Below are 26,492 nucleotides of genomic sequence, written 5' to 3' on the forward strand. Positions count from 1 at the left end.
TCGAGGTCAGAGAGATAGCATGGTTGAGAGTCAAACAAGGTATCTGAAATTTATCAATGAAACTAGACGTTATGAAATTTCCGGCTGCTCCTGAGTCGATTAGAGCAGTAGCAAAGACAGGTTTGGGTTTAAGATCCAAGGCTAGGGTAATCGTGAAATCTTTAATTTTTGGAGACGGGTTCATAACTCCTAACTTGATGTCTCCAGGGTCAGTTAGGATTTGGCATTTCCCGGTTTACGGGGACAGGAGATCAGCAGGTGACCAGACTCTCCGCAGTACAGACAGAGGTTCTTTTGCATTCTTCTCTGCCGTTCTTCTTTGGAGAGGTGTGTATGATTCACCTGCATAGGCTCCTCTTCAGTGGGAGAAGGAATGGGACGGGTAGAAATGGAGGGGGTAAATGACCTTTGCCGGTCAGTTCTGTTTTTTTCAGCCTGACGTTCCCTGAAGCGTAGGTCAACTTTGATACACAATGAAATCATGTCGTTCAGATTAGTAGGAAGCTCTCGAGTGACTAGATCATCCTTTAGTCGGTCTGACAACCCATGCCAGAAGGCCGAGGTGAGGGCTTCCTCATTCCATTTGAGCTCTGATGCTAAAATTTGAAATTGCACGGCATATTGACTGACAGGACGGACCCCTTGCCTCAGTGTCATGATGTTTGATGATGCTGATACAGTATGCCCAGGTTCATCGAAAATCCTCCTGAAGGATGACACAAAGCCTGCGTAATTATCCAGCAGTGGATCTGAGCGCTCCCAGAGTGGGGAAGCCCATTCCAAGGCCTGGCCGGATAACAGAGAGACTATATAAGCCACTTTAGTTCTTGCAGTTGGAAAGTTGTCAGGCTGCAGGGTAAAATGTATGTCACACTGATTTAGGAATCCTCGGCAGAGTTTAGGATTGCCGTCAAATTTATTTGGTAAAGGAAGACGTAAGCGGGGAGATGATCTGCCTCCTGTATTCCCAGACGCTGATGCGGATGTAGTTGCTGGTATTTCAGGGGTAGAAAAGGAAGTTTGCAAACTATCCTGTCGCTTGGACATCTCTTGCAGAAATTTAGCCATCTGATGCTGCATGTTTTCCAGATTTTCTAATCGACCAGAAATGCACCTGAACAAATCCACTCCTGACTCCTGATCCGTGGCTGGCTCCATGTGGCCAGTGCAAACTGTTACGTTCTGGGTTATTTGTGGACCCGGGGTGGTAGCAGGAGCGATCACAGAAGCAGATTTGTAAATAAAACTAGGATTTTTAATAAGTGCTCGAGTGGACATATAATGTGGCAGTAAATAAAAGTCCAGGAAAATATAAATGTGCACAAGAGTTCTGTGGTGGGAGCAAAAGGGTTAATGTCCAGGTAGAAACAATTAGAGCAGTCCAGGTGTGCAGGTAGTGAAACTGAAAATAAACAAGCCAGGTTTTCAGATAGTGAACTGAAGTGCAGGATGTCAGCAGGCTCAGGCACTCAGGTATGGGCAAGGGTGATGGAGGTAGCGGGGTAGTCCAGTGGGAACTAGGAGCTGACAGGCAGACTGGCAGACAGTGGATTCACAGGAACAGGAAAGCACAGAGAACTCCCTCTCAGCTAGGCTGAGATACACGTTGCACTGGCCAAGAAGGAAGGCACTGACCCTTCCTAAATACCCCATGCCGTGCTGTTACTGGCTGGAGGGAACATGTGACTCACCAGGATTGGCCAGCCGCATCACATGGCCAGAAGGCAAGATGGCAGCGCCCATGCCAAACGGAATGGAGACGCCGCCAGGCCTTACCAGCGCAGAGTGACAACAGGCCCGCACAACAACGCGTGCAGCCAAAGCCCCCCGCCAGACACCAGCTCCGCCACCAGACAGCCCGCGCCACAATGACCTCACAGGTAACACTCGCCTAGCGTCATGCTGAAATACCCTGGCCGTGACATGATCAACATGGGTGCTTGGTTCCTTTCTATAAAACCTACAGGATTTGCCTATTGGTTAGCTAAGTGTCTGTGGTGGTTGGCCACATCCCTTAAGCATGGGCCCTTATTACTGCATTCCCCCGGTGGGCCCTTCATGCTCCAGTCCGACACTGCATGTATGAATAACTAAGATATACTAAATCTACTGCATGACTTGTGAGATAGTGTTGCTAATGAGATTGATACCAATGTTTCCATACAGCTGTCTATGTATACAGTAAGACTTATGGTGCATACACACGGTCATATTTGTTGTCAGATATGAACTATAACAATTTAAAAAATCATTCAAATTTTTCATATCTGAAAGAAAATCTGACATGTGGGCCTGCAACGATGAACGATGCGCGTTCCCGCATGTCCGATAACGATATCTGACATCGTCTGTGTTTGCAGTCAGATTTTGACGATTTCATTCATTTTAATACTGTCTGAAATCGTTCAATTGGATTGAAAGATAGCAGTGTCCTACTTATGGTGCAATGGTATATAGACATGATATTACTGTTGCTTGACTATTATAGCTTATTATTAGAACCAGCATCGGGCACCACTAGTGTGGGTTAATACAAAAGCCAGGGGACACACTTGACTGGTGTCCTCCCAGCCAAAGCATTCACCCTCCCCCCCCAACTAGACAGCCCAGGCCACAGATTCCCCTCTCCAGTGTACACTGTGCCAGCGCTATAGCCCGGGGCTATCCCCCACACCCCTGGGCAGTGGGTGCACGGTTGATAAAGAATAGATTAAAAGTATATTAGGACAACAGGTGCAAGCCTCCCCCGCATACCGGTACTTGGAGAACTACAAGTTTCAGCATGCGGGGCATTAAGGGCCCCTTGGTGCCTATAGTCCCCCTGTAAAAGAACTATTAAAATAATGACAGTACACACACAACAAATGTTTTATTCTTTTATTACACATGCACTCACTCATTCTCTCACTCACACTCCTATTCACCCCCACTCACACTACATACTTACCTTGTCCCTTGCGCCAGTCTGTCCCCTTGTCCAGTAGCATCCCAGGTGAAGATCAGTCCTCTGTCAAGATGGACATAGCAGCACTATACTGTATGTACAATGTGACAGAATCTTCGTGTGTTCATGCACTTGGAGCCCCGCCAGCCAATCAGAAGATACCATGAGAAGAGGCTACTGAATGACTGTGAGGGATTGTCTCTGTCAATCAACGGCAAGCCCGCTGATTGGCTAAGAGACAGTGATAGACTGTAACTGTGTGGAACGTCTTTTGCCACAACTGCGTCTGCGTCTTTATGCTAGTGCTTTTTGCCGATTTCTAAAAAACAGTGATGGCCACTTGCAGCATCTTGCACCTGTTGATATCTGTTTCGTTACATCTTTAGACACACCATCGGATGCACCATCAAAACTTACACCAGCCATATGGCAGGTGCAGTCTATCCGTCTGAGTATGGCGTCCTGTGTGAGCGGTTGTGCGTCTTTAGATGCAGCTGCTGTCAGTGACACGTCTGCGTCTGCCGAGCCACCCAGCTGTTACCTCCTAGGAACGCCCATTAAAAACCAGACTGCCTGCATCAAAATTAGTTTGGTAACAATTGGGACGCATGCAGTTACAATCGGGACCCATGCGGTAATAATCGGGGCACATACGCAGTTCGTAGACACATGCATAATCCTTGAAACATTGGCCAACTATGCTGGTACTGGCTTAGCGTGCAACTCCAGGCCCATAATGACTAATCAGACATTTAGTTTAGTTGCTGAAAGCTAACTGCTGATTCCGTGCTATTGGGCACTGTGAATTTGCTGCTAAGTATTTTTTTTTTTTTACAGAATAACCCCAATACATTTTGCGCAGCCCCATGAATAAGTATTACATATGATTCCTCTAAGTAATTAGTTTTGCTGGTTTAGTCTTTTTTTTCTTTGACGAACATTTAGGTGGCTTAGATTCATTTCCATAACAATAGTCTCATTAGATTTACAGCATACACTAATCAAGACATTGTTTTTACTACAATTGGGTTACAATATTGTTTTATTACTTTATGGTTTATAAAACTTAACGAAGTCTAAAAATGGTTGTTTTTTTTATCTTCACATCAAAACATAACCCCACTGTAGTTTTTTTGTAGAATATGTTTTATTATCTCCTGTCACATAAAAGTATGAGATCCCATTAGAGTTAACCCATCCTATTCTGGGGTGCAGATACAATTTTTGAAGCACATTTAGGGAAATACATTTTTTTGCACTTTCTGATAATTACATAAATGTTGTCATAGTACTATTTACCTATTTATGTATTAACTATATTATGTGCACTATTATTTATTTATTACCAGTTATTTATATAGCACACACATTCCGCAGCGCTTTACAGAGAATGTTTTGCCATTCACATGAGTCCCTGCTCCAGTGGAGCTTTACAATCTATATTCCCTACCACATCCGCAGGCATACACACTAGGGTTAATTTGTGTTGGGAGCCAATTAACCTACCAGTATATTTTTGGAGTGTGGGAGGAAACCGGAGCACCCGGAGGAAACCCACGCAAGCACAGGGAGAATATACAAACTCTGCACAGGTATGGCCGTGGTGGGAATCGAACCCATGACCTCCGCGCTGTGAGGCAGTAATGCTAACCATTACACCATCTGTGCTGCCCTATATATATATATATATATATATATATATATTCCCAATATTTATTTTGGTGAGAGCATTTGCCATTCTGCTTGTTGCTGTAAATATATATACCACAGTTTGCCTGGTTATTCATATATAATATAATTGCATGTACTGTACCGATGGGAATGATTTCTGCATTGCTTGATAGAAGGAGTTGTCCCCCAGTTGGGGACTGGACACTGAAGCGCACATGACATCATGCATTATTGCGATTCCAGCTTCTCTCTCCTCTGGTGTTGGGAGAACCACAGTGTTGAAGCTGTCACAACTTCATGCTCCAGCTGCATTCTCAGTTTGTCTGCTCTCCACAGGTCTTCTGTCTGGTTGAGTTAGATAACTGCTGTATACAAACATTGTGCACTCTCCATTAGTTCAACTGAAGAACTACAGTACTGTAACAATAAATGCAGTCACATTGAAATATTTGTGATGCTTGCTGTTTACACTTGTAAATACTTGTATGCCCACTGTGAAGTCATAGTATAATCACATCAGACTGTGCCTGCCTAATGTTTTGTGTTGTGCACTCATATCAGTAGATTGAATAGTCATTGCTACATTGTAAACATATATATTTGTTATCAATTTGGATATTACAATGAAAAAAACCCAAAAACAAAGCCAAAGAGAAAATTGGATGTGAATAGGGAGTATAGAGGGAACAGTCGGGATGCCTCCTGTTAAAATACCGACAGTGGCATCCCGATGGTCGGTATCCCGACAGGGGTCGGGTAAGTATACTGACTAAGTATACTAACCCTCCCCCCATCTCCCCTTAACCTAACCCTCCCTTCTTGTAGCCTAACCCTCCCCACCCCGCACCCTAACCGTCCCCGTTAGTGCCTAAATCTAAGTCTACCCCCTTCCTGCCTAGACCTAACCCTCCCCCCTTAGTGCCTAAACCCCCCCAGTGGTGCCTAACCCTAACCCCCCCCAAAAAAAACTAACACCCCCCCCCCACGACTAACAGCTAATACGCCTCTGGCTTACCTGGTTCGGGATGGCGTCTGTCTGTATTTCGGCGTCGGGATTAAGATAGGGATTTAGACCGGTGGCATCTCGTCCGCCAGTCTGCTAACTACATCCTGTATAGAGAATTACTGCAGTATGCAGTTTTAAGGTTTGCCATCATTTTTCAGGTTTGAAAAAAATATCTCTTTCATCACAATCAGCAAAAGGCACAAATAACACACATAACAAACAGCTGCTAATATGAACCAAAAATTGAAATCAGAAAGCACTAATGGTAGTTACTATTCTTTCACCGGTAACCTCTCTGCTAAAATAACTTATTGTTTAATTTTGTTCTACAATCAAATATCCAGCACAAAAGAGGTTGAGTCTGGCTGTAGAGCATAAAGGGGTCTATTATCCAAGACTCAGTGGTAGAGAATGATTATGTATCGCAGCAATACATAACGCTTTTCTGCTGCTGTGAGGGGTTTCTCCTGGTTACTGACAAACTTAAGGCTGCCAGCAGTAGTTACAGTAAAATGTGTCATTGGACACACATGCGCACAGCCTCTCTGACTTTAGAAGTGCTGACGCCATCCTGAATTATTGAACTGACTGAGGTCACCGTCCCCATAGAAGCTCATGGGGATGCCTGCAAGAGATTGGAAGAAATGTACCGCAGGAGAAATCAATGATTTCTGTCTGGTTTACCTCTTGGCAAATTTTGAGAAGCTGAGATAATCCATTTCTTCAGGAAAAATGTCAGAAAAAAAAGACACTATACATAGACCACAAAGTGATTAAAAGAAAAGAAAAGTTTTAGTCTGAGATAAGTTTAAACAGATAGAGTTATGCATGTTCATATGCTGTCATGGGAGATTAACACAGAGTAGACAGTAATAAAAGTAGTGCAACATCGATGACAATGAGTACTGGCCACATTTTCAGTGTTTATAATATGTAACGCAAGTGACACAATGACCATGGTTGATGCAGGTTCCATTTTTTGGTAAACGCAGAATTTTTAGAGGGGAATTAGCAAATGTTTGATTTTAGAGCGAGTGTGGCCAGTCCATGATTAGCATAATTAGCACTTAACCATCTTTAATATGCATCACACAAAGTGAATTGTGTGTCATAATTCCAGCATATATAGGACTAGCGATAACTTTAAGCCATGAAATGTGGCAGATGTGGGCACCATTCTAGAGCATTGGAGCAAGTCCGGGAATCTGGGGAAGCAGCAGAAGAACCTTGCAGTAGCCCGGACTCATATGTATTGTTATACCTTGGGATGATTTGCTTGGTAGATGTGGTGTCAGTGGTGCAGTGTTTAGTGCTCGAGTGAGGGTCCATGCAGCTTTTCCAGGTAAAATAAATGAAATAATGCTTTAATGTGAGCATGATCAGGAAAAATAACAACAAACGCATCAGGGCACTGACTCACTTCTTCGCCCCTGACTAACCTTGGGCAGCTAGTCTACAAACATAGGCCCTCATTCAGAGCCGGACGCTCTGAGCAGAGCGCTCGCTCTGAATGAGGGCCGTCCTCCATAAAAATGGAGCGTCCTCCTGGACGCTCGTATAGCTGTGGGTCACCACCCACAGCTCATACGAGCGTGCAGGATGATGGTCGCGATGGTCTTGACCATCGCGACCATCGCCACTGCGACCAAAAGCCTGTGGTCGGGGTTTTCGACCACAAGCCCTGGAGTGATTTTGGCTCTATCAGAGCCAAAATCACTCCCACTGACATCACTAGTGATGTCAGTGGGGCCGGCTTATGACGGTAGGCGTTCCCTTTGGAACGCCTCTGTCTGGGAGGCACGCCCCCGGCACGCCCACCAAAGGGGGTGTGCTGTCAATCAACATCGACAGCACGCCCCCTTTGATCAGACACAACGAGCGAAGGAAAGTCCTTCGCTCGTCGCGTCTGGCACATGCGCACGACGGAGCTCCCTCCGTCGTGCGCATGCGCAGTGCACACCATCGACCCACTTGCAAGCGGACAGCCGCTTGCGAGTGGGTCTGAATGAGGCCCATAGTCCAAAGTCTCTCTCTGCCTCCTGCAGAGTAACACTGGGAATAATTAGCTTGGCCTCTGGATTCTCAATTGTCAGCTGTCCTGACACAGGCTCCGGCCTGGTCTTTAGCTGGCTGGCTGAAAAAGCCTCACAGTCTGACCTGCTTCCTTGCAGTTAACATAGGCTCAGTCCCAGAGTTTGATGGCCTTCCCTGTCTCCCACAGGTATAGGCTCAGGCCTCCTGGCCCTCAATGGCTTTCTGGCACAATGAGCTCTGTCTGACTAGTCTGCTTCAGTCCTCCCTGGACTGAATTCGCTGGGCAGCCATTAGGTGAGCTAACACCTGGCTTTAATTCACTCCTGTGTTGGCGGATCCCTCCAGCCCCACACAGAATCAATGGCTCACTGTCACAGTATATATTGGTCTCCTTATGCACTGGATAGTGTATTTTATACATTATTAATAATTAACCCTATTGATGTTCTATAGCAGTGCACCCCTAAGAGTGCATGTTTTCCTGATCTCCTAGTTGCTGCACAGGTGTATTTATTATTGGCTGACACATGTTAAAAGATCCACAGGTGGTGCTAATTATTTAATTTGTGATACTGAGAATAACATGCAGCACTAGTAAAATTATATTATATTACTATTTGTACTGTCATGGATTGGGCTGGGGAGGGGGGATTTCCAGGCAACCGGAAACCCCCGTGTGTTTGCCTATGGACTGGACAGCATTTGAGAACTAACAGTGCAGTTTGCCAGTGAGCGCTTACAGTTATAGTGGTCTGTGGTCCTGATTCACTATGGATTGCTATTGCAATCGCAACTGCGATTACGCATGGAGGTCTGCTGCAAATATATGCTAATGAATGCAATCGCAAAGCCGTCACACAGCCAGCATAGAGACGCCCACTACCACTATCTCACATCCATAATATCTTGCAGTCCTGCGTATATATCGGTAACATCATGTAACATCGGCCCCTCAAGCAGAATTATAGCAGGTCTGACCTTACTCAGAAATTACTAACCTTGTTGTACACAGTGAGTACTGCGTATGCCCCCCAATGCAACGGCGTTCAAACGAATTGGCACGCCTGCATTTCTCCGACCACTCCCACGTCACCACCCCCAAACTCTGACCTCCCGTCACTCACTCTGTGATGGTTCTCCTCTGCGTGAGTGATCGCAGAGCAATCGCTATGCTAACTCTCGCATGCATACTGTGGTGCATACACATGCGCAGTACGCACCATTGACCGATCTGCGTACGCTGTTGCAGTTGCGATCCATGATGAATCTGGTTCTGTGCTCAGACTCCAATATGTTTAGATCCTTTTGATAAATCTGTTTAAAGATAAGTCTAATAGAGCCCATCCTTATCTGACTTTCTGTAGCTCCTGAGAAGTTTTCTACAGACATACTGATGAGTCCACATCACGTATCCTCAAAATGCGCCAAATAGCTCTGTTTGGCGCACCTCTAACTTACCATGCAACTTTTTCTTTTTTGAAAAATGTTTATATTAAGAAACACACACCATATAGTAATAATTGACATGGTATAAAGCACAACACGACAAGCAAGGTAAATATACATCTTCTAATTAAACTAACAATACACACAAAAGTATCACTAGAAAAGGAAGGTAATACTTGAGAAAACTGTGACATTTAGCAACAATTGTGACATTTAGTAACAACCAGTGTCGGATCTTACCTAGGGATGGAGGGACTGCAGCCCCTCCAGTAAAAATCACAGTCAGCCCCAGTGAGCTCCATTCTGACACTTGGCTCCACCGCAGCACTTCACTCCGGCCCCCATGAGTACGATCAGGCAGGGAGCAGGAGACAGAGATGTCTCTGGAGTGGCTTCCGATTGGAAGATCTTCCTGATCATCATATCACACAGGGCAGGCAGACGGACAGAAGGAAAAAGCTCCTCCCCCTGTGGGACTGCCAGTCCAGTGTGTAATTAGCAGTAAGAGCTTCCAGCAGGAAGTCCACACTGTGCTAATTGCTGGCCATAATATGCTTCTAGGGGCTGCACACTGTGCAGAGCTGTTTCACTGCAGGTGAGCATGAGCAAACACTGACTCACTCACTATTCACTATTATATAAAATAAGCCACATCAGATATAATTATCAGTTGTACTGTTGTAAATACAGTGTGCGCACAGATGCATAGTAGTGATTGAGACACACAGTTTCAGAAATATATTGGAAATATAATAAATGATGGCTATTAAGATGCACGGAATTGTGCTGTCTTTTGGCCATGTTATGGGACTTTGGCTGTATGTAGAGGCGTAGAGAGCCATGCCAGGCCCAGGGACCTTAGGATAAGAAAATAATAATTTTGCATGCTGGGGAGGGGAACAGCCTGGTGCAAAGTTAGGGGGAGGGGCAATCAGTGTGATCACTCCCCCACAGGCATAGGAGACTGCTGCTCAGTAAGATGAATGCTGTATCCCTGCGATACTGTTAATACAATTCCCTAACGTGTTTCTTCCCAATAGGGATTTCTTCACACCTCTCTGAAGAAATCCCTATTGGGAAGAAACGCGTTAGAAAAATTGTATTAGCATTGTCTGATCACCACTGCGAGTTACTATTATCGAACATTTGTCTCCACCGAGTTGAACCCATCTGACCAGATTTGGGGTATCGCAGGGATACAGCATTCATCTTACTGAGCCAAAGACGTGTCAGGTTGGGATGCGACAGGTGTTTCTCCAATAGCCGCATCAAGTCATCAATGCTGTGAGACTGAGCGGATCCTATCACACAGTTACACCAGACCTCACCACTATACTGCTGCAGGAAGTTGCAGGCACAGACATTTTAGGAGAACATATCCAGGCTGTGCATATTGGACCGTTAGCAAACAGCTGGTCACAAGTCGAGGACGCGGTGCAAGAGGGCGGGCCCTGCCGCGATGATAACGGGACACAGTGTTCACTGGTGAGTGTCAGGATGATATACATGGTTCGTCTTCGTAATTGCTACTGCTAAATTTGTGAAACATTAGACCCAAAAGACATTAACTATACTGTCCACGCATGATTGAGTGCTGTATCCTTTCCACACCTGCATTCTACTGTGGAGAACTGTTATTAATCCCCAGTCGGATGCGACTTAAGGAATATTGTAAAAAATATATATACATCCTTTTTTCAAAAAATGTCTATCTCAATTTATCCAATTCATTCTGCCTGTGGAGTTCAAAAAGTGCTTTTTTGCTTATTTATACAGTATGTACATTTTATACAGATAAGAGGAAACATTAATGAAGCGACATATATAAAGGATCCCCAATAATTGGGATGATAAACAGCTCCTTCTAAAAATTAAATCAGGATTAAACCACGATTCAGCTGATTTAGAATATTGTGGTGATTTGGATAAACTAGCTACATGTTTCAGTGTTAGTCATTGTAGCATCAAATTATACTTACAGTACTGGTTATTTTTGCATATCTGTTACATGTTTTTAGACATACTATAACATTTTGATAATAATTGGCATAATTGTTTTTTACATTTATGTGTTTTAATAGTAAATTATGGCCCTCATTCAGAGCCGCTCGTTAGCGGCAGTACGCTCGTTCCGAGCGATGTTTGCACATCTGCGCATGCGTACGGTTTTTAGTACGCATGCGCGAACCAGTCAGTGCGGCCGAAAATCGTTTGTACGCTATATAGCGAGTGCCTGCTATTTTGAGTGACAGAATGAGGCGTATGTGGGTGGTAACAGGGGAAGGTGCTTGAAAATGGGGAGTGGAGATCCGAACGCAGGCGTGCTTAAAGGTCAAAACGGGCGTTTTATGGGTGTGTATATTTAAAACAGCAGCGTCATTGACCACGTCACTGGGTTATTTTAGAGCCAGAACTGCTCGCAAATTTGTGGTAGCAAACACCAACCACAAGAATAGCGAGCAGTTCATACGCTGGTCGATGTACTCGATTAATCTAATAAATAGCGGACATGACGTATGGTGCGAGCGGCCAGGGGGCGTTTTTAACAAATAAACGAGCGTATGTTTTGCTCGTTCGTTCAGACTTAGAGGTGTGAACAGACTGCAATGTGTGTACGGATCATTTGAATAGCCACCCCTTGTTTTTAAACGAATGACCGCAAATAGCGAACGGCTCTGAATGAGGGCCTATGTTTGTTATATACATTGAATTTATTTTTTACATATAATAAACAGACCTAATTTGTTTTGACGTAGCTGAAATTTTCTTTTATTTATTTATTTTTTCTTCATTAATTATTAAATAAATTGATGTCCAAGGTTCCACAGCGCTGTTATTTTTCTTATTTGATTTTCTTTTGGTTAGCAGCCCTAATCAGCAGCGTGGAACATCTGTTGCAGTTTTACAATTGTTAAATTTGGGTATTCTTTTGTAGCGCCGGTAGCTATATATTCTCATTAAGTACTTAGGGCCCGCTTCAGACCCGGTCGCAAGGCTCCATGCGCTCGCTACCTGCCAATGATTTTGTTATGCGCATAAGACGAAGTGCGCGTGCAAAGACAAGTCACTGCGATCGTGAAGTAAGCATGAGTGACAGGAAGTGCCGTTTGTGGGTGGTGACGGGGGGGGAGGTCGGGCGAATACAGCCGTGTCTGTGCGTCTGAACTCCGTTTCATAGATGTGCATAATTAAGATGCATCGCTTACGTAGCAGAAGGTGTCATTACGCAAAGAGACACTCGCAGTGCCTGCGGCAGGGTCAAGTCAATCACAAGCGGTGCGTATAGGTCCAATGTTACCGATTATTAAGTGAACTTCCTATATGTGACCGATGTGACAAACAAAAATTGGGCATCCTATTTCAGGCTGGTGGGCATCTAGTTTCTTACTGCGATCTCGTGGCAAAACATAGTGGGTGTACTAATGTTTAACTAGCAATTGCCAGATTTGCATACTTTCACTGCGGGCGGCTGTGTCCTTGTATTAGCGAGCGGGTCTGAATTAGGCCCTTAGTACACTATAAGCAACTACACTATTAGCAACTTAGGGGCTGATTCAGCGTGCACTGCTGAACGCAGATTCATGATTATCGGGAATCTGCGCATGCGATCACCCCTCCTGTGATTGCAGACAGCCCCTGCTATGCCTCTGCCTGATTGACAGACAGAGGTATATTAGGGGCAGTGCGGGGGTGGGAATTGCCGGCGTTCCCAGAAACGGGGGCGTGTCTTCCCCATTTTCCGGGAGTGGCAAGTCCAGGAACTGCGTCCATGGATGCAGTTTCCTGACCTCACAAGCTGGCCAGTCTGCTTAAGCTGAGGCTTACTCAGTTGGCCGGCTCCGTCCACCATCGCGACCGATGGTTGCAATGGTTTTCCCAGCCTGCGACCTTGGTCCCAATGCTGGCATCGCAAATGCAGCACGGGGTGTCAGACACTTTTTGCTGCATTTCTATATTTGCAAGGACGGAATTGCAGAGCTGCTTGTGAGCAGGTTCCCAATTCCATCCACTACTGAATGTACACTATTAGCAACTTGGTACATTATTAGCAAATTAAGATGCATAATTGAGGACAAAATACGTCATCTGAGTAAAAAGGCAAAAGACAGAGGGCCTGATTCAGAGCCGCTCGCTCTGACAGAGCGCTCGCTCTGAATCAGAGCCAGGCTTTTTTTTTTGGAGCGGCCTCTTGGCCGCTCGCATAGCTGTGGGTGACGGCCCGCAGCCATAGCGAGCGGCCATGATGATGGTCGCGATGATCAAGACCATTGCGACCATTGGGCTTGCGACGAGACCCTTGTGGTAGGGTCTCGTTCATCACAATCACAGAGAGCTTTCGGCTCTAACAGAGCCGGAAGTTCTCCACTGACATCACTTGTGATGTCAGTGGGGCCGCCTCCAAATGCAGGCGTTCTCATGGGAACGCCTCCGTTTGGGCAGCCACCCCCCGCCCACCAAACGGAGCGAGCTGTCACTCAACATCAACAGCTCGCCCCATTTGGTGTGAGACCTGGAGCGACGGAGTGCCCGTTGCTAGCCGGGTCTCACGCATGCGCACGATGGAGCCGGCTCCATCGCGCGCATGCGCTGTGGGCCACCATCGACCCGGTTGCGAGCGCTCAGCGCTTGCGACCAGGTCTGAATCAGGCCCAGAGGTCCTACATGGGTGACTCACACAACGCATCATTATACTTCATCTGTTACTTTATATTCATTCCTTTGTGACAAAAATACTAAACTCAAGTACAGTACTTAGGGCCTGATTCATTACGGGTCGCAACTGCAACAGCAGACACAGATCGGCTGTGATCGCAATTGCGATCCGTAATTAATCAGGCCTTTAGTACTTTATTACCTACTTAGTACAATATTGGCTACTAAGGGCTACTAATTCCCCCGTCACCACCCCCAAACGCTCACGGCCTCACTCACTCTGCAAGGGATTCCTATCGGCGTAGGTTATCGCAGTGCGATCGCAATGCTAACTCACACATGTGCAGTATGCACAAGCGCCCGATCTGCATACGCTGTTGCAGTAAGTGCACTATTAGAAAAATTAAGATGTAAAATTCAGGAAAAATTGCTTAAGCACAAATATCACTACCTGTGGTGGAGCATCTAAGACGTCCAGGCCTCTCGTGCCGTATGGCACAAAAAGGATAGGTGTACGCGGACACAGCTGTACTTGAATATTAGTTCTTTCAAATCTTGCTTTCCATTAAACTGGCTTTCATACTGCTGGTCAGAGAGTACCACAGCTAGCGGGTGCGTCATACTTTGAATTGTTGTGAACATGTCCTCACTTTCTGAATGCATTGCCAGCTGGATGTTTAAAAACAGGGCAAACACAAAGACGACAAAGCAATCAATCAGCTATTCTTTCCTGCAGCAACATCTGTTTCAGGGAAACGGAGGATGAATATTCAATGCACATTTATGGAAAATAAATTAAAATGAAATATGTTTTTTTCTCTTGTCTTGTCAGGGTGCGAATGGAAGAGATGCTCCGTTAAAGGAGATAAAAGTGCATAATGATCGCCGATTTGCGGCCATATTTAATGTAGTGAACACAACAAAGAGAGATGCTGGCAATTACCGTTGTATGATCCGCACTGAAGAAGGAGTAGGAGTCTCGAACTACGCTGAATTGGTTGTAAAAGGTATTCTATAACATAATATGTCTTTATATGTGGCTGTTTATATTCATGTAATGGTCGGTTTGTTTCTTCTCAGAAACGTTCACAGATTTGAGTTTGAGCTTTTTCAATGTGAACTGATTTGAAAACAACTGGTAAATTATTATTATTATTATTATTATTATTATTATTTTATTTTTGTTATAGGGCACCACAAGTGGTCCGCAGCACCGTACATACAGTAAAGCGTTCACAGAACATTACATTACAATACAGTAACCAAAATAAAAACAGAACACAAGTAACAATTAGCAACACAATTCTCCATACACAGTACAGCACTGAAGGGGAAGGCTGTCATAGAAGCGCTAGAGAAGAAGGCTGTGAGACAGTGGGGAGGAGGACCCTGCTCCTAGGAGCTTACAATCTACAATCTGAATTGTCTCATATTGTACAAACAAACCATTCCTGGACATGTTCTGCATATCAGTTCCATGGGAAATAGTATTTCATGTACCTCTATTGTGTTCCTTCTGCCAAAACAAAGCTCAAAGCTATTCTTAACTGTGGACAAAATGCAGCACTCAGCCAGCACTCGACAATAGTGATTGAAAGATTTTGATACACTGACATCATATAGGCTTTTGTGAATCCAGGCTTTTCTTGGTTGGTAATATTAACATCTATCACATGAGAAACATCTACAACAAGATATCATTTCTCTTTGGAAGTTGAGACCATGGCAATAAACAAATGCATTATCATAGTCAGGTGATGGGCAATAGACTCTGAGCCTTCACTAGAGCCCCCACAGCCCCCTGCTCATCCCTGCCTTATGCCATGTCAGTACACTTCTCTGCTTTATGCCCTATCGGGCCCAGCTCTTACATTTTGCTTTATGTCCCACAGAGTGTCTATTGCTGTCATAGGATATTTAAAGCACTAACTGAAATATATATGTATTTATTCAATAAATATTATGGTTTCATTACCAAAAATATAATGCTAATACTTTATAATAAACTATACATTAATTATCATTGTATTTTTGGAGGTTTGTTAAAAGGCTGTATTAAAGTTTTATCGCGTATCTGTCAGTCAAGGGCTAAAAATAAATGTAGATGGATAGTGGAAGGTTAGAACGTGTGTTTATGGTGCTCTATCCAAAGGGAAATATACTGTAGATAGATAGATAGATAGATAGATAGATAGATAGATAGATAGATAGATAGAGACAGAAATGGCAAAATGCATGCAGTAGTTGATGTTTCACTTCAGCATACTGACCATGTGACTTGTTACATCATACAGCCTTTGTGATGTCTGTCAGCTGTGGTAGAAAGGTCACCATTTTGTAGAGAACTGTCACTTATCAACAGTATCTGCTGATATGACATGTTTTAGTGTAAGGTATGCTTATTTTAACCTAAATGTTATATATAAAAATAATGAGAGAGAGAGACAGAGAGAGAGAGAGAGAGAGAGAGAGAGAGAGAGAGAGATCATTGGTGCAATAGGCTGACCATGTGACTTGTTACAGAACTGTTAGTTATCAACTGTATTTGCCTGTATTTGTTAATAATATCCCTACTGACCTTGCAATGTAAGCTTATCTTAACCTAAATGATAGATACATTATAAATAGATAGCAATGGCAAAATGCATGCAGGAGGTGATTTTTCACCTAAGTATACTGACTATGGGCTTGATTCAGATTTGGGAATAGAGTAAGATAAACTTTAGCAAGTAATTGTGCACCTGGACAAACCATGTTGCTCAGCAAGGGGTACAAATACTTAAAAAAAAATATTGCATGTGGGGTAAATATTGGCTGCTTCTGCATGCAGCCCACAAATGTTGGACAGCTTTATTTTTACACTGCAATTTAGATTTCATTTAGGACATGTCCCTCCCAAATCAATATCTCTCTGCACATTTTAATTTTGCCCCACCTGTCATTCAATATGGTTTTACCAAGATGCACAGTTACTTGCTGTTTCTTAACCTAAATGTTATATATGAAAAAAATGATAGATAGATGGATAGATAGATATCATTGGTGAAATGCAAGCAGTATGTGATTTATATCCTCAATAGGCTGACCATGTGACTTGCTATAGAACTGTTAGTTATCAACTTTGTTAATTTTCTTACTGCCCTTGTAATGTAAGCTTATTTTAACCTAAATGATACAGTAGATAGATTATAAATAGATAGCAATGGCAAAAGGAATACAGGAAGTGATTTGTCACCTAAGTATATTGACCATATTACTTGTTTCATCATAAACAGCCTTTGTGATGTCACTTAGCTATGGTAGAAAGGTCACCATTTTGTGGATAACAGTCAGTTATCTACCGTATCTGCTGATATGACATATATCAATTTAAGGTATGCTTGCTTTAACCTAAATGTTATATATGCAAACAATGATAGATAGAAATGTTGAAATTCAGATAGGAATTGATTTATAACCTAAATATACTGGTCATGAGTCAGCTGTCAACTGTATCTGTTAATATGCCTGCTGACTGTGTATTGTAAACTTTTTTTTTTACATAAAAGATAGATAGGTAGATAGACATATATATATATATATATATATATATATATATATATATATATATATATATAACCGCACCAATATATATAAAAGTGGCATGGCAGAGCCTGGATTGCATAGCCCCTTACTCCTTTGTTGGTTCTTCCTCCTCGCACATGTGGGACCTGCTTCCTCTGCCGTTGCTGTAGGAGCAGTAAATTGCAAGAGCCTGATCTGCATCAGGTAGTGTTTGTGTGCTGGGGTGTTGGTAGCTAGTTGGGAGAGGATAGTGTGTCTGGATGCCGCTGCTGGGATGTTGGCAGTGAATGCAGCAGGGAGAGAGTGTGTGTCTTGGTGTTGTTGGGGAGTTGAAAGTGAAGCAGGGGGAGGAGAGTGCGTAATTGTGTAATTGGGTTGTTGGCAGTGAATGCAGGGTGGGGATGTGACTGGGTACTGCTGGTGTATTGGATGTGAATGCAGTTGAATTAGAGTGTGTGACAGGGCAGGGTGCTGCTGGGGTTTTGGATGTGAATGCAGTGGGAGGAGAGTGTCTGGGTGCTGCTGGGATATTGGCCGGTAATGCAAGGGTGGGTGTATGACTGGTTATGGCTGGGGAGTTGAATGTGAATGCAGTGGAAGGAAAGTGCATGACTGGGTGCTGCTGGGGCATTGACATGGAATGCATTGGGAGGAGATTGGGTGTCTGGGTGCTGCTGGGGTGCTGGAAGAAAATGTGCTTTAGGGAGAGTGTGTGAAGCTGATGCTGGGCCTGGGATATTGGTATTGAATGCAAGCAGAGGGAGGGGGGGCACCAACAACTGTTTTGCCTCCGTGCTACTGGTATGAACTTACACCCCTGAAGTCTAGCATATAAAAATGGTGGTATTTGACATAGGAAACATGAATTCTCTTATGCAGGTTGACAAAGACATTTTCTAAAGAGATTTACAAATATGGAATTTAGATCAGTTGTCAGAAACATTTCTCTGTATCTCCACCCTTTCTATTTCTATTTCTACCTGCATTTTCCCTCTTGTTTTTTGACCTACTTATGGGCAAAAGAGTATAACTATGTTGTTTGACCTAATGATATTTATTTGATTGTATCTGTTGCATGGACACACTCCAATGCTTGGGTATTAGTCTGATTGCTTCCCATCAGTCTTTCTATAAAGCAACTTATGCAGCTTTTATTAGACACTTGAATGAGGAGACAATGTTAAAATGGAGGTAGTCTTAATATAAACTTTCCTGAGCGTAAACATGATTTTATAAATGGAAATTCTTCTGACAATTATACACCTTTTCAGAACCTTTCCTATGGCGCTTATTTTGGCCAATATTAAATGCCTGTATCATTCTCAATTAGTCCAAGGGGAGCCAAGGACACTATAATAGATACCTTACATTATTTACTCCTAAATTTGAAGGTAGTTTAGGTATACCTAACATGACTAACTATTATCAATCAATACAGCTTAATTGTCTAAAATTCATGCTAGACATAACCCATCTTTCTGGATATTGATAGAAGTCTTAGGGGTCTATTTACTAAGCTGTGTTAGAAGATAAAGAGAACGGTGATAAGGTACCAGCCAATCAGCTCCTAACTGCCATTTTTCAAGTACAGCAACCTTTAGCTTTAGAATAACATAAGAACAAAAGACATTTGCAACACTTACATCAGCATAAATAACAAGCAGAGCCACGGTGGGCAGTGGTACCTAGTTATGCTATACAGGGTCTTCAAAAAAATGCACAGTACAATGGCCACAAGATAAAAAATAGATTAAAGAAATTTAGCATTAACAGCGAAAGCCACGGCCCAAAGTGGCCAGCTATGTCTGCTCTCTGGGCATCTCCCGGGGAGCAGATAATAAAAGTCGGCAAGTATGGATTACAGACACTGTGAAGGTGCCCACACACATACCGATGTCCTCACGATACGATTTTATGGCCAATTTCCTCATGAACTTTCACGGGAGCTCCCTTGCCGTCGTGATCACGATTTGGAGTTAAAAATGTCCAATCTGACTAAAGATCTATCTTGCAGCCAATGCATTGTATCCCAGATTGGCTAATCTGCCCTACAGCACGGCAGATCAGAAGATGCGATGTACGACGAGCGGGGACGCGCATCGGCATCGTGCTCGTGAGTATAAACTCATGATTTGTACTTTTTTTACCCGATTCGTCGTCACGATTCGTCGAAGTCGGCCAAATCGTTTAAAATGTTGCTATGTGTGTGGGCACCTTTAGTTTCTGGCTCTGGGCAGTTGGTGATTACAGGTACAACACTATTTTGTGGCTATGGGCAATTGGTGATTACAGGGACTGTGTTTGTTTCTAGTTCTGTGTAGTTGGTGATTACAGGCACTATGGGCTCGATTCAGACCCACTCGCTAGATGCGTATGCAAATTCAGCTAAGTGACCGCAAGGCAGGTGATCGCACGGCAAGGCATAAGCACGCCCATTATGTCTTGGTGTGCGATCGTTCTGTGTATGTAGGTGCCCACCAGCCTGTCTGAAGACGCCCACTTGCGCACGTCATGTCCAGGATGTGTATGGAACCATCGGTACCATCGGAAGCAAATTTATTGCTTGTGGTTGACCATACCCTACCACAAGCACTGCAAGCACTTCAGTGTAAAATTCAGCCAGGTGACGTGTTCTATGATGCTGCATCTTAATTATGCACACCTCTGAAACGGTGTTGAGACGCTTAGGCACCTCCACTTTCCCGTTTTCATAGACCAACCCCTGTCATCACCCACAAATGGCTTGACCTGTCACTCATTCTGCCAGGCTGTCTATTCGCAGCGAGCGAACGCTTGCCGATCACTCTGACTGGTTCGCGAACGCGCACTGCGATATGTAAGCAGGCGCAGAATGCAAAAATTGGCTGGCTGCGTGTGAACACTTCCTAGCAAGCGGGTCTGAATAAGGTCCTATGTTAGTTTCTAGCTCTGGGTAGTTGGTGCAGTTGATGATTACAGGTACATTAAATCCTGGCTCTGGCCAGTTGGTAATTACAGGCACTGTGTTAGTTTATGGCTATGGGCAGTCGGTAATTACAGGAACTGTGTTAGTTTATGGCTCTGGCCAGTTGGTGATTACAGACACTGTGTTAGTTTATGGCTATGGGCAGTCGGTAATTACAGGCACTGTGTTAGTTCATGGCTATGGGCAGTCGGTAATTACAGGAACTGTGTTAGTTTATGGCTCTGGCCAGTTGGTGATTACAGACACTGTGTTAGTTTATGGCTATGGGCAGTCGGTAATTACAGGCACTGTGTTAGTTCATGGCTATGGGTAGTCGGTGGTTACAGGCACTGTGTTAGTTTATGGCTATTGGCAGTCGGTGATTACAGCCATTGTGTTAGTTTTTGGCTATGGTCAGTCAATGATTACAGGCACTGTGTTAATTTATGACTATGGGCAGTCGGTGATTACAGGCACTGTGTTAGTTTATGGCTATGGACAGTCGGTGATTACAGGCACTGTGGGGTTTAGGTATCAAGTATTATCATTATCTTTTATTTATATGGCGCCACAAGAGTTCCACAGCGCCTTACAAAGTACAGAAACAAATGAGCACACAAGACAACAGTTATTAACAGTACAGACAATGCAGGACAAGTACATGATTTATAAACAATGCTGCATAACACCTAAATAAGCAGCAGGGTGTCAGTAACCAAATTTTAGGAGCCATTGTAAATGAAAGTAAAAGTAAGGCAAGAAGAAGCACGTAAGGGAAGAGGGCCCTGCTTGCGGTAGCTTACATTCTAAAGGGGAGGGTCAGACAAACAGGGGTGACACAGATGGGCTAGATAGTGAGGATGGAGCATAGAGTAGTGGGTTAGGATGAGCGCTGGAAAGCATTGAGGAAGAAATAGGTCTTGAGAGCCCATTTGAAGATTAAGAGCCAGGAAGCCATGTGATGGAGGAATTTTGAACGAAGGCCAGGGAGACAAAAGAAAAAAGGGCAGCTACTCGAAGAAGTTGGAAGAGGCAAATGTCATGAGTGTCGAATGGAAATAATGAGATGGAGGGTTCAGAAGGTAAGACTTGGTAGGAGTGACCCAAGGATAGCAGGACCCCATGACCACCACCATGGAAATCTTCAGGCCAGGGTGTGTGTGAGAATGTGAGGCCCCCAAAGGAGATAGCTGTGAAAAGTAGTGAAAAGCCTGGAGAAACAGACCGGGGGAGAAGTTGCCCATAGCAAACAATCAGCTTTGAAGTAGCATTTATCAAGTACAGGCTAAAAAATAATAGGTAAGAGCTGATTGGTTGCTATGGACGACTTCTCCGCTTGTCCACTTCTAGAATGTGTGCTGTCACTAATACACTGTACCAAACTTTTAAAGTTTGATTTACAGGAGCAATTACATAATTTGCTATTGTTGGGCTCATAGCTGTGGATCTGAAATACAAATAGTATAAGTTTTCTAAGTGTAGTGACTGAGACAACTACAGTAAGTAAACTTAATTAGTTGATGTCATTAGAAGATTAATTTGCTCAATAATTAAATATCTTTAATTTTTCAGATAGTCGTGGACCAATAGTGAGCAGCTTTGGGCTATCACAGTGTGTGTTTCTGACAATCTGGTCTAAAGAGTTCCAGAAGCAACAATTATTTCTGGTTAGGAGCTAAATGTATTATGTTATTGTATCCTTCCATAGATGCGAGTCCTAGACCATGATATACAAGATTGTTTTTGTACAACAGCACATCTTTCATTGTGCCTGTTATTAAAATAGATATGAACAAAAGGCAGGCAGCAGGGCCGTATTGATTTGATGTGTTCGGAAAAGCATATTAGTCTTCTACATATGGTTCACTGACTAAACTTTTCTAATATTGGCCTGGCCACAGGTGCATTATTATCCAGACAAAGAGCACTCTGATGGCTCTGTCTGAAAACACATCCGATTATTGCAGGGTTCAACCTACTTATTGAGTTCAGGCAAGGAAAAGCTAGGTGTCTCTCGGCTTTTAGAAGTTGGGCTTCAGCATTTAGCAGAGGGCATGTAGGGGAAGCCATCTGTAGTGCAGCTGACCCACTTCTATTCAAAGCTTTAGTTCCTTTTGCAAGAACTTAACTTTATTTCTTCCAAGGGAAAAAAAAAACCACATTCATCCTAAAGCTTAGTCATTTTCATTTTAAGCTTCCAGTAGGATTCGAGATTATATCACTTTTTTTTTAACGCAATTGAGGCATTTATTGAAACATTGGCATCTCATATATTCTTTGAAATAGTAAGATCTGCAGTATTCTTTGTATTTATGAAAGAAGGCGACTAAATGTATTCTTTGTATTTGGTAAAGAACGGAGTAAGCTCTATTTAGAGATAAAATGATTTACTTATCACAAACATGAAAAATATTATGACATTAACAGATAAAGCTTCCACTAGGACTGTGCTGTTGTATAATAACTACAGTTCTTCAGAAGTATTAGTGAAATGTCAGTTAAATTGTCCTCTAACAACATTAAAGGACAGACTTTGTTGAGAAATGGTGGCAATATTGTACTTTGCTTTGTGCGGAAATAATGTTATAGCCCAGTGTCTTATGCTGAAGTTAATGTTTCCATTTGTGTTCTATATGATAACATTTTAATAAACCACTACTGTGGATAAGGACCCTGATGGATGTGTTCCTTAATTTGCACTTTAATTTGCATGCAGTGCAGTATTTACTCTGACATTCATTCATATTACTTTTAGATATGATGATAGTTAGCAAAATATTGTCATTCCTGCTTTTTTTTTTTTTTTTTTTAGGAAATCTGCCTTTCTAAATTAGCATTTCCTTTTTTTCTTGCTTAAAGAGGTGGTGATGAGGGCAATGAGATTTTTTCTCACTAGACGGGCTTTATAGGCATGGTTTGAATAAGTAAAATAAATAGCTGTTTAATTAATTGCTGTGAAATGTTTCATTATACAGATGTGTCCTCATACACTATTGCTGCAGTCGCACCAAACAGCCCTTCTCAGCATGCGACTCAGCTTGCGGCAAGCATCTTTTTCACCCGAAAATGCGTCTTAGTTGCAAACATTTGCAACACTTGTATATCTGTGTGCGACTGAGTCTGAATCTGTATATGAAGTGCTATGATGCAGCAGCTGCAGCTTTTTTTAACACCACGTTCCGTTGTGCTTCATATACAGACTCGGTCAAATACATATATACAAGTGGCGCCTATCGGCCCGGATGTACTAATGGTAAAAATGCGGTAAAACTCCTGAAAATGTTGTTTTCGGGGGTTTTACCGCATTCCCCAAATGTACTAAGCACCTGGAATGCAAGGCATTCCGGTGCTTTGTCCTGATGGGTTACCCAATAGAAGCCTATTGGCTTCTTATCAGGATGCTCCAGGCTGGGAGGGATCCAATCAGATCCCTTCCATGAGTTCCCACGGCTGGCGTCCTTCTGCACATGCGCAGAAGGACGCCAGAGGGACTTCTGGGTGTTAAACCCTGAAGTCCCTCTGCCCGGCAGCATCGCAAAGGACAACTCTTATCGTGAGAGCTGTACTTTGCAAAATTCTTGATACATACCGCGGTAATGAACCACGGTGTGTACCCGAAGTCAGGGGGATGTACCACATTGCTAATGCAAAGCTTAGTACATCCCGCCCATAAAAGTAATCAGTGCAGTCTCCTTTGTCACATCAGTGTGCGGCTAAGGGCCAGATTCAATTAGCGCCGATAATATCACCCAATTTTCACCAATTTTTTCGCCGTAAGTTATGTACTTTGGGAGAAAACGACCGATCAAATTTTGGGTGAAAAAAAAAATCATTAAAAATGGGTTTAACGTTTTGGGTCTGGTTTTTCGGGGGGGGTGTATGGATGCGACAAGTTTTAAACATTGCACGTGGCTGGCGCAGGTGGTTTTTTAATGGGTTTTCAGTGATGCTTGTGGGATGGATGAAAGGACAGCATCCTCCTCGGCGCTAGCTGGATGCTGTAAACATTTCCATCCCTTGGCGCGACTACAGCAAAAATGTATGAGGACACATCTGTATGCATTGAGTGTGATCTTCTATGAATTTTATCTATCATGGGTAGTATACTATATTTTTTCTGGAGTATAAACTGTTGCTGTACTGCATATGATGGCAAAAGTAATTTGAAGACTTACTGTATCATTAAAAATAAATCAATGTGTGCATAACACGCTAGTCCAGCATTATACTTTTTATTTAAGAATCAGCTGTCCATGTGCTTTGTTTAGCCTTCAGGATAGTACTGCGTCATTGATTCTATTTTACCCACTATGCACAAGTTGCTGCAAATACCTTTGGGGTTTCCATAAAGTAATAAAATGCACTGTATTTCATTCAAATACCTTTAACTCTGTTACTTAATTGGTATATCTTGTAACCCTTTCAACCTTGCCATTGAATTTGCATTTCAGTTCACCAGAGCTTAAAATATAGGCAGAATATTAAAGTAATTAAGTATTTTTTTGAGCATGGCTACACACTTGCCTTAGGATTCTCCAGGAGAGCATTGTATCACGTCCTGGGTCAAGAAATAGCTTAATCACTTAAATTGATGTTAAATGATTTTGAGTAGGGTCGGATGTGTTTACAGCACGTGGTTCTCGCACATGCACTCAGTCATTACTAACATTACCGCCAGTGGCTAATGATTTCTTTGGCAGATTCAATTGTTTTTATTTTTGTTTTTTTTACTTTGTTTTGAACGTTAAAACTTTTTAGAGTAACTCCAAAGGTCATTTAGTATTAAATATGTTAGAGTGACTCTGTTTCCCAAGAGCAATAAGGATATTTTATGAATGCATTTGTGCACAGGAGCCAAGAATCCTCATACATTTCAGTGTATTTGGTTTTGTAATGCGAAGTGCAATTCATAATGATGGTGTATTTGAAAGATAGAAATAGGATGCTCAGTGGATGATATATGGCAGGTGGTAGTTGCATCTACTGTAGCTTTGCTTGTGCGAATTCATGAAACATAAGTGGCAGATATACTCAGTTGAAAATGATAGAGCTCTGTTTGTTCCATGCTGTCTGTATTAGCAGTGCAATGGAAATGTGTACATGGAACAGCCTTTCAATGTTAGCTTGCCAAAAAAAGGGTAAAAATATGAGACGTACAGATGTGTCCTCATACATTATTGCTGCGCCAGGTGCTGTCTGACTCTGCTCGTACCGAGTGTCTTTTTTGCATCTTTTTCACCCGTAAATGCTTCTTAGTCAAATGGATGAGACAAACCTTTTCTTGAGACTGCGCTGATTAATTTGATATGTGACACTTGTATATCTTCCAAGTTACGGGCGATATTCAGTTGTTGTGCTGATGGGCACAAGTGCTGCAGACACACAACACTTACTGTGGATGTTGTGTCCAAAATGCAGGGGATTAGCCACCTAAAGCAGCTAATCCCGTCTAAAAGCCGGGCACGATAAGGTTAAGGCGCCCAAAGGCCTTACTTAGGTCGGATTTCTGACCTAAGTGCTAAAAGTAACGGGCACTCGCGCCCAGCGGTACAAATAATTGAATAGCTCTTGATCAGCTATGAGCGCTTAAAAACAAATTGAAATCCCCACATAAAGCTACTCTTAACATTTTGTTACTCTACTCTCTCCAGTAGCCAAGTGTTTCAGAGGCTGCTCTGTGCAGCAGTTTTTTTGTGATTGTCCTCTCACCACTGAAAACTGAAAGCAGGAAGACCAAGCAGACGCCGCTGTCAAGATTGGTTCACCCATTAAACCCCCTCTGCAGCCATTTTAAAGTAGGGAACATAATTCATTTGCCATTCTGTATCATATAGAACCTGTTTAGCCAGGGAAAATTGGCTGCATGGAGCAGTCCTCAAGGCTCTGGCTAGGGAAGAGAAGAGTAAATATGTAACAAGGTGGTGTTAATGTTTCTTCTTTGTTCTATAGATGATGTTCTAAGAATAAGTTCCCAGAATAATAAGTACAGTGTTTTAGTTTGAAGAATATACAATTACATCTGCTCCTTTCACATTTAGGGGTATATTTACTAAAGTGCAAGTGTTTAGAAGTGGAGTTGTTGCCCACAGCAACCAATCAGATTCTAGCTATTACCTTCTAGAAGGTGATAGATAAATGAAACGTAGAATCTGATTGGTTGCTATGGGCAACAACTCCACTTCTAAAAACTCGCACTTTAGTAAATATACTGCATAGAATAATATCATGGT

At 42.9% G+C, this 26,492-nt stretch overlaps 1 protein-coding gene across 6 annotated transcripts in view; it reads left to right on the forward strand.

The window, feature by feature from the left end:
- PTPRM (protein tyrosine phosphatase receptor type M) overlaps positions 1-26,492 on the forward strand; it is a 900,933-nt gene that overhangs the window by 339,493 nt on the left and 534,948 nt on the right. For all 6 annotated transcript variants that reach the window (XM_088469672.1, XM_088469673.1, XM_088469674.1 and 3 more), the window contains exon 6: positions 14,587-14,761. In XM_088469672.1, the coding sequence (XP_088325798.1) occupies positions 14,587-14,761 (175 nt within the window). The remainder of the gene's footprint in view (positions 1-14,586; positions 14,762-26,492) is intronic.

This window comes from Taudactylus pleione, unplaced genomic scaffold (assembly GCF_031769625.1).
Source record: "Taudactylus pleione unplaced genomic scaffold, aTauple2 ptg000093l, whole genome shotgun sequence".
Lineage (NCBI taxonomy): Eukaryota > Metazoa > Chordata > Amphibia > Anura > Myobatrachidae > Taudactylus > Taudactylus pleione.